General features: G+C 40.2%; 1 protein-coding gene across 2 annotated transcripts in view; it reads right to left on the bottom strand.

The window, feature by feature from the left end:
* Positions 1-13,979, bottom strand: part of LOC100348666 (cell surface glycoprotein CD200 receptor 2) — a 62,350-nt gene that overhangs the window by 16,156 nt on the left and 32,215 nt on the right. Inside the window, exons 2-4 of one of the 2 annotated variants that reach the window (XM_008266942.4) lie at positions 11,855-11,920; positions 9,021-9,338; positions 8,660-8,908 (exon numbers count right to left, since the gene is read on the bottom strand). In XM_008266942.4, coding sequence (XP_008265164.1) covers positions 8,660-8,908; positions 9,021-9,338; positions 11,855-11,920 — 633 coding nt within the window. The remainder of the gene's footprint in view (positions 1-8,659; positions 8,909-9,020; positions 9,339-11,854; positions 11,921-13,979) is intronic. The other variant, XM_070072114.1, reaches the window with a different exon arrangement.

The following is a 13,979-nucleotide window of genomic DNA, read 5'->3' on the forward strand; positions in this document are numbered from 1 at the left end:
TGAGTGAAAATCCATCATCATGCTGTTAGCACTACATTCTAAATAAAAATATATATTCAAATGAAAAAAAAAAAAAAGAAGTACATTGTGAGGAAGTCCAAACTGCGGGTAAAAGGAAACAAAGTAATAAAAGGATGTGACACTTTTGAAGAGCCTGAAGAAGCTCACGTTCATAGAACACGGGCTGGAGAACAGTGCGACGTGAGGCTGTGGAGAGCAGCAGGTCAAGGTTGTCAAAGGGACCTCACTTTGCAGAAGGCAGAGAGAAGCCACTGGACTTAACGTAAGTAGGGGAGGGCCATGTTTTTAATTTTGACAGGTCCCCCTGGGAACCTTATAGAGAACAAATTAGAGAGTCAGGTAGGGATCAAAAAACTTCTTACAAGGATATTGCTGTCATCTTGGTGAGAGACGATTATGTCATCAATTAGGACAGAAAGAGAAAGGCTCAGGTTTAAGAAATAATTTTAAGACAAAATTAACAAAACATAGTGACTTGTTTTGAATATGAGGAATAAGTGAGAAGTTTGTAATGCATTTTTAATTTTGTAAATTGAAAATTTTATCAAGATATAAAATTTAGGTATAGATCCCACAAGAGGATAGAGAAGAGGAAATCCAGGTCAGGGGACACAAGGGTAGGTGCCGATGCGGCATCCACGTGAAGCTGTCTGGCTGGAAGCTGGTTTGGATCACCATCCAAAGGAGAGCCACAGAGAGAAACTTGGGCCAATAATGCAGCCTTGAGGATCAAGATTTCGGCAGTGTTTTAAATGCTGGGCAGGCCAAGACACTCTGGCAAAAGATCTCTGTGAGTGAGATCCCAGTGGAAAGAACAGGTCTTCAAAGAAGGAGGTACCTTTCTCTGAAGGGAGGAGAGAACCTCCACTTTGACTATGACCTTGTCTAAACAAGATAAGAATCGGAGAACTCAGAGGGCTTCCATAGCCTTGGAAACTCATGACTGGAGCATAGGGAGATTACTGATGCCATAGACAAGAGTGTCAATTGGTAAAGTCAACAACAGGAGTCACTGTGCACTTACTCCTCATGTAGGATCTCTGTCCTTAATGTGCTGTGCATTGAGATTTAATGCTATAACGAGTACTCAAACAGTATATTTCACTTTGTGTTTCTATGGGGGTGCAAACTGTTGAAATCTTTACTTAATGCATACTAAACTGATCCTCTGTAAAAAAAAAAAAAAAAAAAGAAAGAAAGAAAGAAAAGAAATTATCAACTCCCAACTTGACTCTCACTGGGATTAAACATGACAATAGGTCTGATCTGATTTCATCATCATTTAAAAAAATCATCTATTATTTTTCACTTTATGTTTCTGTGTGGGAGCAAACTGTTGAAATCCTTACTTAATGTATACTAAGCTGATCTTCTGTATATTAAGATAATCGAAAATGAATCTTGATGTGAATGGAAGGGGAGAGGGAGTGGGAAAGGGGAGGGTTGTGGGTGGGAGGGACGGTATGGGGGGGAAGCCATTGTAATCCATAAATCGTACTTTGGAAATTTATATTCATTAAATAAAAGTTAAAAAAAATACCCTAAAAAAAAGAAAATAGAAAATAAATAAATAAATAAATAAATAAATAAATAAATGCTGGGCAGGGATCAGATTATTCAGGGAACAAACATTAAGCAAAAGAAAAAGAGGGGAAAAGATGGAACCCATAGCAATAACTTCGTTCATGGGATGAACAGATGAAAGAACTATATGAAAGGCCGGCGCTGCGGCTCACTAGGCTAATCCTCCACCTTGCGGCGCCGGCACACCAGGTTCTAGTCCCGGTCGGGGTGCCGGATTCTGTCCCGGTTGCCCCTCTTCCAGGCCAGCTCTCTGCTGTGGCCCGGGAGTGCAGTGGAGGATGGCCCAAGTCCTTGGGCCCTGCACCCCATGGGAGACCAGGAGAAGCACCTGGCTCCTGCCATCGGATCAGCGCGGTGCGCTGGCCGAAGCGCACCGGCCGTGACGGCCATTGGAGGGTGAACCAATGGCAAAAGGAAGACCTTTCTCTCTGTCTCTCTCTCTCACTGTCCACTCTGCCTGTCAAAAAACAAAACAAAACAAAAACAACAAAGAAAAGAAAGAAAGAACTATATGAAAGGAAACTAAGTTAACTGAAAGTTAAGAGCCAAGTGGGGCTGGCATTAGTTATATATATAACTAAATAATTATATGCCTGTTCAAGTCCCGACTGCCACACTTCTTATCCAGCTCCCTGCTAATGCAACTGGGCAAGCAGCGGAAGATGAGCCAAGTGCATGGGCCTCCGCACCTACATGGGAGACCTAGATGAAGTTTCTGAATCCCACATCCTGGCTTCTGCCTGGCACAGCTCTGGCCATTGCAACCATTTGGGGAATGAACCAGCAGATGGAAGAGATCTTTCTCACACACAGGCTGTGTGTGTGTGTCTGTCTGCCTCTCTCTTTTCTCTTTTTGTAACTCTGCCTTTCAAATAAATAAATAAGTAAATATTAGGGGGAAAAAAAGAGAACCAAGTGAGAATTGGGGGAAAACACATAGAAGGGAGGAGAAACCATATCAAGAATTACAAAGAAAGCTGGCACTGTAGTGTAGCGGGTTAACACCCTGGCCTGAAGCACCAACATCCCATATGGGCGCCGGTTCTAGTCCCGGCTGCTCCTCTTCCAATCCAGCTCTCTGCTATAGCCTGGGATAGCAGTAGAAGATGGCCCAAGTCCTTGGGCCCCTGCACCCATGTGGGAGACCCAGAAGAAGCTCCTGGCTCCTGGCTTTGGTTCAGCGCAGCTCCTACAATTGCAGCCATTTGGGGAGTGAACCAGTGGATGGAAGATCTCTCTCTCTGCCTCTCCTTCTCTCCTTCTCTCTCTGTGTAACTCTGACTTTCAAATAAATAATATAAATCTTTAAAAAATAAAGTTAAAAAAAGAATTACCAAGAAGCCAAATAATTAAATATCAAAATATAGTAAATATTTAAAATTACTAAATATAATTAATTAAATATTTAAAAGTAATTAGTAACAAAATAGACTTTAACACTAAAACTGTTAAAAGGGCATTATTTAATGATTAAGGGGATCAATTCAACTGGAAAATATGACTATAAAAAATGTATATAGGGCCCGGCACTGTGGTGTAGCAGGTAAAGCCGCCGCCTGGTGCCCAAATGGGCATCAGTTCATGCCCCAGCTGCTCCACTTATCCAGCTCTCTGCTATGGCCTGGGGAAGCAGTAGAAGATGGCCCAAGTGCTTGGGCCCCTGCACCCATGTGGGAGATCCAGAAGAAGCTCCTAGCTCCTGGCTTCAGATAGGCTCAACTCTGGCTGTGACAGCCATTTGGGAAGTGAGCCAGTATATGGAAGACCTCTCTCTCTCCCTCTCTCTCTCTCTCTGCCTCTGCCTCTCTGTAACTCTGCCTTTCAAATAAAATAAATAAATCTTTTTTTTTAAAAAAGTATATAAATCCAATGCTAGGGTGCCAGGCTATTTAAATATTAATAGATCTAAAAGGAGACATTGATTTCAATAAAATGGTAATAGGGGACTTCAGTACCCCACTTTCATCAATGAACAGATCAACCAGATGGATAATTATCAAAGAAACAATGGAGCTAATCTACACTATAGACCAAATGGACCTAACTGACACCCACAGAACCTATCATCCCACAGTTGAAGAGTTCACATCCTTTTCATCAGTCATGGAACTTTCTCTAGGGTAGATTATATGCTAGGCCATAAAGCAAGTCTTACAATATTTTTAAAAATTGAAATAATGCCATGCATCTTTTCTGATCACAATGGAATAAATCTGAAAATTAAAAATTTAAGAATCTCTAGAAAATATGCAAACACATGAGGACTGACCAATACACTCCTGAATGAACAGTGGGTCATAGAAGAAATCAAAATGGAAATCAAAAAATTCCTATAAATGAATGAAGATGGCAATGCAACCTATCAAAACTTACGGGGTGGGGCCCGCATCGTGGTGCAGTAGGTTAATCCTCTGCCTGCAGCGCCGGCATCCCATATGGGTGCCAGTTCTAGTCCTGGCTGCTCCTCTTCCAATCCAGCTCTTTTCTGTGGCCTGGGAAGGCAGTGGAGGATGACCTAAGTCCTTAGGCCCCTGCACCTACATGGGAGACTGGAAGAAGCACCTGGCTCCTGGCTTTAGATCGGCACAGCGCCAGCTGTTGCGGCCACTTGGGGAGTGAACCAACGGACGGAAGGCCTTTCTCTCTGTCTCTCCCTCTCACTGTTTGTAACTCTAACTCTCAAATTAAATAAATAAAATCTTAAAAAAAAAACTCATGGGATGCAGCAAAAGCAGTGTTAAAAGAGAAGTTTATAGGAATTGGTGCCAAATCAATAAGCTGGAAAGGCATCAAGTAAATGACCTATCAAGGCATCTCAAGGATCTAGAAAATAACAACATCAAGCCAAATCAAAACTAGTAGGAGGAAAGAAATAATTAAAATCAGAGAAGAACTAAGTAAAATTGAAACAAAAAAATGAATAGAAAGATCAGTGAAATGAAGGACTGGCTTCCTTGAAAAAATAAAAAAACTGATACACCATTAGCCCAATAAATCAAAAGAAAAAAAAAAGACAAAGAAGACATAAATCAATAAAATCAGAGGGGCCAGGGCCATGGCTCACTTGGCTAATCCTCTGCCTGCGGCGCCGGAATCTCATATGGGCACCAGTTCTAGTCCCGGTTGCTCCTCTTCCGGTTCAGCTCTCTGCTGTGGCCCAGGAAGGCAGTGGAGATTGGCCCGAGTGCTTGGGCACCTGCACCCATGTGGGAGACCAGGAGGAAGCACCTGGATCCTGGCTTTGTATCAGCATAGCTCTGGCCTTGGCGGCCATTTGGGGGGTGAACCAACAGAAGGAAGACCTTTCTCTCTGTCTCTCTCTCTCACTGTCTATCTGTCAAATAAATTTAAAAAATAAAATAAAATAAAACCAGAGATGAAAAAGGAAATCTAAAAACAGATACCATAGAAATATAAAGAATCATCAGGAATTACTGCAAACAGCTATATGACAACAAATTGGAAAATCTAGAAGAAATGGATAGATTCCTGGAAAAATGCAATCTACTAAAATTGAGGCATGAAGACATAGAAAAGTTGAACAGACCAATAACCAAGGCAGAGATTGAAACAGAAATAAAGACCCTTCCAACAAACAAAAGCCGAGGACCAGAGGGCCTCACCACTGAATTCTACCAAACTTTTCAAGAAGAACAAATTCCAATTCTTCTCAAATTATTCATAAACAATTTAAAAGGAGGGAATTCTCCAAACTCCTTCTATGAAGCCATCATCACCTTAATTCCAAAACCAGAAAAAAATACAGCAAAGATAACTATAGTCCAGTATCCCTGATGAGTATACACGCAAAAATCCTCAACAGAATTCTAGCAAACTGAATCCAACAACACTTCGGAAAAATCATTAACATGGACCAAGTGGGCTATATCCCTGGAATGCAGGGATGTTTCAAGACACACAAATCAATAAATATGATACATCACATTAACAAATCAAAGAATAAAAATCATATGATTATCTTAATAGATGTAAAGAAAGCATTTGATAAAATATGACATTATTTCATGATAAAAACCTTAAGCAAATTAGGTATAGAAGGAACATTCCTCAACACAATCAAAGCAATATATATGACAAATCCACAGCCAGCAACATACTGAATGGGGAAAAGTTGGAAGCATTTCCACTAAGCTCTAGAACCAGACAAGGATGCTTATTTTCACTATTGCTATTCAGCATGGTCCTCAAAGTTTTAGCCAGAGCCGTTAGGGAAGAAAAAGAAATGAAAAGGATACAAATTGGAAAGGATGCACTCAAATGATACCTATTTGTAGATGGCATGATATTTTATTAAGATTTATTTATTGGAAAGGCAGAGTTACAGAGAGAAATAGGGAGAGGCACAGAGGTCGGTCTTCCATCTACTGGTTCACTCCCTAGTTGGCCACAACAGCTGGAGTTGGGCTGATCCAAAGCCAGGAGCCAGGAGCTTCTTCCAGGTCTCCCATGTTATTGCAGAGGCCTAAGCACTTGTGCCTTCTTCCACTGCTTTCCCAGGCCATTAACAGGGAGCAGGCTAGGAAGTGGAGCAGTTGGGACTTGAGCTGGTGCCCATACGGGATGCTGGTGCTATAGGCAAATGTTTAACCTACTATGTCATAACACCAGCCCCAGCATGATTTTATACATAGGTGAACCAAAAGACTGCACTATGAGATTGTGGAACTCATAAGAGAGTTTGGTAAAGTTGAAAGATATAAAATCAATACAAAAATCAAGAGCCTTTGTATATACAGGCAATGCCATGGCTGAGAAAGAATGTATAAGATCAATCCTATTCACAATAGCTACAAAAATATTTAAATACCTTGAAATAAATTTAACCAAGGTGGTGAAAGACTTCTACAGTGAAAATTATAAAACTTTAAAGAAATTAAAAAAAAAACAAAAAAAGGAAAAATCTTTGATGTTCATGGATTGGAAGAATTAATATCATCCAAATGTCCACATTACTGAAAACAACTTACAGATTCAATGTTATCCCAATCAAAATACTAAATAATTTCTTCTCAGATATAGCAAAAAAAAGATGCTAAAATTCATATAGAAACACAAGAGCCCCTGAATAGTTAAAGCAATCTTAAACAACAAAAACAAGTTGGAAGAATCACAATTCAAGATGTCAAGACATACTTTAGGGAGGTTAGAATCAAAATGCCTGTTATTTGGGTCATCAAAGAAGGAGGTACCTTTCTCTGAAGGGAGGAGAGAACTTCCACTTTGACCATGGCCTTGTCTAAATATGATCAGAGTCAGTGAACTCAGGGGGCTTCCATAGCCTTGGCAACTCATGACAAGAGCCTAGGGTGATTACTGATGCCATAAACAAGAGTGTCAATTTGTTAAGTCAACAGGAGTCACTGTGCACTTACTCCTCATGTAGAATCTTTGTCCTTAGTGTGCTGTACTTTGAGATATAATGCTATAACTAGTACTCAAACAGTATTTTTCACTTTATGTTTCTGTGTGGGAGCAAACTGTTGAAATCTTTACTTAATGTATGCTAAACTGATCTTCTGTATATAAAGAGAATCGAAAATGAATCATGATGTGAATGGAAGGGGAGAGGGAGTGGGAAAGGGGAAGGTTGCGGGTGGGAGGGACGTTATGGGGGGGAAGCCATTGTAATCCATAAGCTGTACTTTGGAAATTTATATTCATTAAATAAAAGTTAAAAAAAAGAAAAAAATGCCTGTTATTGGCACAAAAATAGACATGTAGACCAATGGAACAGAATAGAAACTTCTGAAATAAATCCACACATCTACAATCAACTAATCTACGACAAAGGAGCTAAAATCAATACCTGGAGAAAGGAGAGTCTCTACAACAAATGGTGCTAGAATGGATCTCTGTGTGCAGAAGTATGAAACAAGATCCCTACCTCATACCTTACACAAAAGTCAATTCAAAATGGATCAGTGATTGCAATTTATGACTCAATACCATCAAATTACTAGAGGAAAATATTGGGGAAATTCTGCAAGACATTGGCACAGGCAACGAAATCTTGGAGAAGACCCAGGAACACAGGCAATCAAAGCAGAAATAGACAAATGGGATTACATCAAGTTGAGAAGCTTCTGTGCTGCAAAGGAAATACTCAGCAAAGTTAAGAAGCAACTGATAGAATAGGAGAAAATATTTGCAAACTATGCAACTGATAAAGGATTAATATCCAGAATCTATAAAGAGCTCAAGAAACTCAATAACAATAAAACAAACAACACAATAAGAAGTGGGTAAAGGACTTGAACAGACTTTTTTTTCCTTTTTTAATAACAGATTTTTTAAAGATTGATTTATTTATTTGAAAGGCAGAGTTACAGAGAGGCAGAGGCAGAGAAGAGTGAGAGGGGGAGAGAGAGAGAGCCTGCGCGAAAGAGAAAGAGAGAGAAGAGAGTTATCTTCCATCTGCTGGTTCACTCCCCAGATGGCTGCAATGGCCACATCTAGTCTGATCCAAAGGCAAGATTTAGCAGCCTCTTCTAGTCTTCATATGGGTGCAGGGGCTGAAGGATTTGGGTGGATTTCCACTGCACTCCCAGGTCATAGCAGAGAGCTAGATCAGAAAGGAAGCATCCAGGACTCAAAAGGGTACCCATGTGGGATACCAGCACTGCAGGCAATGGCTTTACCTGCTATGCCACAGTGTCAGCCCTGACAGGTATATTTTTCAAAAGAGGAAATGCAATTGGCCAACAGACACACAAAAAAAATGCTCAGGATCACTAGCCATCAAGGAAATGCAAATCAAAACCACAATGAAGTTTCACCTCACCACAGTTAGAATGGCTTTCATACAGAAATCAACAATTAATAAATGCTGGTGAGGATATGTGAAAAATGGCACCCTAATCCACTCTTGGTGGGACTGTAAACTGGTGCAGCCACTGCGGAAGATAGTATGGAGGTACCTCAGAAAGCTGCAAACAGATATACCATATGACTCAGTAATCCTGCTCCCAGAAAGTTACTGAAATGAAATGAAATCAGCAGATGAAAGATAAACAAAACTAGGAGAATTACTAACCAGGAAGTAAACGTTGGGATATACTCTTGTTGCCACACAAATGGGAGACAGAGCAGGTCACAGCAGACACATTGCTATCTGGCCAATGGCACGTACTCCAGACAGTCACTGTGCCATTGTCCCAATGTTCTTGCTCAGTGACACAGTCCCCTACTGGGGCCCAAGAGACCTGCGCAGCCGGCTTCCCTGCAACAGCCTTGCACACCGCGGTTCTGTTCTTGACGGGAGACAGCGTCACTTCAGGGCAAACTGCAGAGATTTAAGGAAAAAATCTTACCATCAGGGATATGCAATTTACAGAGGTATTTGTTTTGGTGTCAGATCTAGTGATCTGAAATGCTACATGCCTCATGTTCCTTACCTGACACTTGGAGGCGATACCCATGATCGAAATTCCCATAAGGTGTTGCCATTTGACACCTGTAATAGCCATCATGACTGAGAGCCACTGGGTGGATCTGAAGTTCAGGGTTTACATCAGGTCTGGAGGCCCAGGTGATTCTCTCATCAGTACAGTTGTTTTTTGTGATCTCATTTGTGTCCTCCTTGTAGGATATTTTGCAGGTCGGCCTGTCTCTGAGGATTATTTCCCATGTTATTAGCACCACATTTGTCAATGGGATAGGAGAGCAACAGAGCTCAGCCTTTGTACCCATCAGCACAGTCAGTGAAGTATTAACTGGACACACACAAAAGGAGAATGACAAAGAAAAGCTGTTATGATAAGGCACTTCGTTTGTTAAGTTTATCCACAACATAGTACATGAAGCTGTCATAAAGACTACTTTGCAAGTAATCTTACTATAAAATATTGTATTTACATAAAAATCAGCATTCATAAAATATTTATAACATTAAAACCAACATAACAACTATTTTCTCTAGCACTAGTCATTATTAGGCAAACAGTATGTATCATAAATTCTTTAAATTAATTCAAGATTTTTCTCCAGAAACTTTTTATTTAAAATAATACAAACTTTATGCATTTCATAAATACAACTTTAGGAACATAGTGATTCTTCCCACCCACACTCCCACCCTTCCTCCTCCTCCCTCTCCTATTCCTATTCTTATTTCTCACTGAGATCTATTTTCAATTAACTTTATACACATACAAGTAACTATATATTAAGTAAAGAGTTCAACAAATAGTATGAAAAAAACTTGAATTAATTTAAAATTCTAAACTAAATAACAAATGCAATATTCTAAAGCTAATCTTTTGTAGGTAGACTATTACATTTATCATATAGTTCACATTCCTGTGGAAAGTCATTGGAATAATTAATGAGGTAGTCTCTTCTCCTAAGTTTAAATTTATTCAGGGCTGGCATTGTGGCTTAATAGGCCCAACCTCCGCCTGTGGTGCTGACATCCCATATGGGTGCTAGTTAGTGTCCTGGCTGCCCCTCTTCCAATCCAGCTCTCCGCTAATGGCCTGGGAAAGCAGTAGAAACTACCTCAAGTGCTTGGGCCCTTGCACCTGCATGGGAGAACTAGAAGAAGAAGAAGCTCCTGCCTGCTGTCTTCCAATTGGTTCAGCTCCAGCAGTTGTAGCCATCTGGGGAGTGAACCAGCGAATGGAAGAACTTTCTCTCTGTTTCTCTTTCTCTCTGTCTGTAACTCTACCTCTCAAATAAATAAACAAAATCTTTTTTAAAAAATTTGTTCATTTGAAAGTGTTGGAGAGAGAGAGAGAGAGAGAGAGAGATCTTCCATCTTCTGGTTCACTCCCTAAATGGCCATAAAACAACCTGAGCCAGGTGGTCCGAAGCCAGGAGCTTCTTCTGGGTCTCTCATATTCTTTACTCTTTTACTTGGGTGCAGGGGCCTGAGCACTTGGTCCCCTTCTGCTGCTTTCCCAGGCACATTAGCAGGGAGCTGGATTGGAAGTGAGCAGCCAGGATTTGAATCTGCACAAATGTGGGATGCCAGCATTGCAGGTGGTATCTCTAACTACTATACACAACGGCCCTGATTCTCCTAAGTTTTGTTGAGTGTAAAATGTCAGTAGCACCAAAACCCAATGCCTGTCCTTATAGGTGCTAATTCTCACATAAATGTGATGAGTACATGGTACTTTCATGAAGAGTGACTAACATGGCATTCAGATTGAACAGGCTGAATATTTTCATGAAGTTTAATTTTTATTTCGAAAACCCCAAAATCAGTGAAATCAACAGATTTTAGAATATCCTATAATTTTGCCAATTAAGCCAACCAAAGAAGTTGAAAAATGATGATCCTTAATGATAAGAGATGCTTAGAAATATCTATTTCTGGTGCTAGTAGTAGGGAACATACATTTTGGTTTTTTTCTCTTTCATCAGAAGTTTATGGAACATACATTTTGAAAAAGAAAAACCAAGATCTATTTTTCTATGAATTGTTCATAAAAGGGATTTTATTGAAAATATATGACATTATAAAATGTAGATTTTGGATGAATATCCCTTCCAATTTAGTTATATGTATATTCCTATACAATTCATCAATGAACTTTGATCACAGATTTTGTTTCTGTATGTTCTATTTCATTATCATGATTAAATACAGAAGGTTAGCTTTTAAAGAAAAAAATTAAGCCTTGCAATCTACAAACATCTTCCAACATAAATCATGTTGGAAGTGTACTTCTCAGAAACATAATGGATCCATGACTAAAGAAGTGATTAGTCAACCCAAGTATGTAGTTTAACTCAGGAAACAAAGGTGAGTGTCAGTGATGTTGCCATTCTAACATGAACAGCTCCAGCTAGGGAGGGGAAAAATCTTTGTATGTGTGGATGAAACTTGTTATTGCTAAAATCTGCAATTTGTATTTCCTCTTTCCTGTTTTGATGTCACCTGTGCTAGTCAAGCCCTTGCTTGCATTCATAGCCAAATGAATTTTATATATATTTATATATATATATTTATATATATAAAACTAGATGGAAAAAACAGGTAAAACATCAATGCATATCTGAGATGCAGTTAAAGCCAGGTTCTTTCCAACACTCCAACTTGGCAGAGGTTTACAGGCAAGTGAGAATGTGACTTCTTTGGGTAACAACCAGAAGTTGGATCACACAGGGTCCCTCATAGCACCATATTCTTCAACTCATCACACAGTAGCCTTCAGTTAACGTTTCAACAAAGTTCAACCCTCCATCCCCTCCGTGCTGGGCACTAGATCAGGAAGCACATTACCTTCTTGAGGAAGGGCTGAAATGTTCTGTGTCGTCTGCTTTCCATGCATGCATGAAGTACTTGAAGCTAGAAAATATTTAGAGCACGTAAAAGGAAATCAATCTTGTGTGCTCTAATAGAGTGGAAGTCTCAGTCTCTCCACAGACTTATTCAACATAATACACGGATTGCACAATCAATGCAAGTCATCAATCATTAATAGAAAAACATGCTAATATCTTAAAATCACATTCATAGGCTATGAATCAATTTTCCATTTATGTGACCCTCCTTTTGCCTACTATTTTGAACAAGGCAACCCTGCTTCCATCTCTTTTCTCTTCCCCAGCCTGGGAGTTGGAGCCAGTGTGGATATCCCACATGAGTAGTTCTGATTCTATACCCTCTTCCAGGTATCACCCATTAAGAAAAGATGTTTGGTCCAGTGGTGGGCACCTCACCCAGATAAACAAAGCCGATCCATTTTTGCAATAATTTAGAATCATAATTCTCTCTCTTTTCCTTATTCATTTTTCCTAACTTGTAAGAGGGAAAAGGGAAAAAATTAGGTAATAGCAGAGAGAACAGAGATGTGAGTCCTTACTAACTTCAACTGTGTAATTCCACAGTTTCTGAGATCCACATGTGTTTCTTCTATTGGGACCTATGTTTGTTACAATCACAAAAATGTTAATCTGTTCCAAACTTGATTTCGGGAAATTACTATACTGTAGTTTTTAAAAGAGTGGAAAAAAGAAGGACAACTATTTAAAAACCAATAATTGAGAATCAGTTTCTCCCCAATTTTTTTTATCTTTTTATTTTTAGATTCATTTCATTTATTTGAAAGACAGAGTTATGGAGAGAGGTAGAGACAGAGAGAGAGGTTTTGCATCCACTGGTTCACTCCCCAATTGGCCACAATGCACAGAGCTGCACAGATCTGAAGCCAGGAGCCAGGAGCTTCTTCCAGGTCTCCCACGTTGGGGCAGAGGCCCAAGAACTTGTGCCAACTTCTACTATTTTCCCAGGCCATAACAGAGAGCTGGATTGGAAGAGGAACAGCCGGGACTCGAACCAGCACACACAGGGGATGCCAGCGCTTCAGGTTAGGGCTTTAACCTGCTGCATTACAGTGCCGGCCCCTCTCCTCAATTTAATGACAGATGTGGAGTCATATATCCAGAAGACTCAAACAACACCTACCATAATAAATAAAAAATAAGCAAAATACACTTACACACTTCATGTTGAAACTACAGAAAAGTCAAAAACAAAGAAAAAATTATGAAAACAAACATGGTAAAATAAACAATTTCCATACCACCATCTCCTCAGAAATCGTGCAAGTAAGAAGAGAATAGTGAAATATTCAAAATATTTAGGGGCCAGTGCTGTGGCATAGCAGGTAAAACCACCACCCGCGGTGCCAGCATCCCATATGGGCACTGGTTCAAGTCCCATCTGCTCTACTTCTGATCCAGCTCTCTGCTGTGGCCTGGAAAAGCAATAGAAGATACCCAAGTCCTTGGGCCCCTGCACCCACATGGGAGACCCAGAAGAAGCTCCTGGCTCCTGGCTTTGGATCTGCCCAGCTCTGGCTCGCTCGCTCTCTCTCTCCCCCTCTGACTCTTTGTAACTTTGCCTTTCAAACAAATAAATAAATCTTTTAAAAAAATAAAATATTTAGAGAAAAAATACCACCAACCTAGAATTCTATATCCTTCAAAAAATTAGGGAAACAAAGATTTTCACAAACAATAATTAAGGGAATCTGTTGCCAATATGTCTGCCTTGAAAGAAATTTGATATGCTGTGAAACGTTCTTTAGGGGGTAATAGAGGTCAGAAACTTGGATCTATATAAAGGAAGGCAGAGCATCAGAGCAGGAAAAAGTGAAAATAAAGAAAAAGCCTGAACTTAAACTGCTCAGGGATATGAAAGCAGTAGAAGATGGCCTAAAGTGCCGGCATCCCAGTTCTAGTCCCGGCTGCTCTTCTGATCCAGCTCTCTGCTATGGCCTGGGAAAGCGGTGGAAGATGGCTCAAGTCCTTGGGCCCCTGTACCCATGTGGGAGGCCCGGAAGAAGCTCCAGGCTCCTGCCTTCGTATCGGCGCAGGCTCCGGCTGTTGAGGCCATCTGGGGA

The sequence above is a fragment of the Oryctolagus cuniculus genome, chromosome 4, assembly GCF_964237555.1.
Source record: "Oryctolagus cuniculus chromosome 4, mOryCun1.1, whole genome shotgun sequence".
NCBI lineage: Eukaryota > Metazoa > Chordata > Mammalia > Lagomorpha > Leporidae > Oryctolagus > Oryctolagus cuniculus.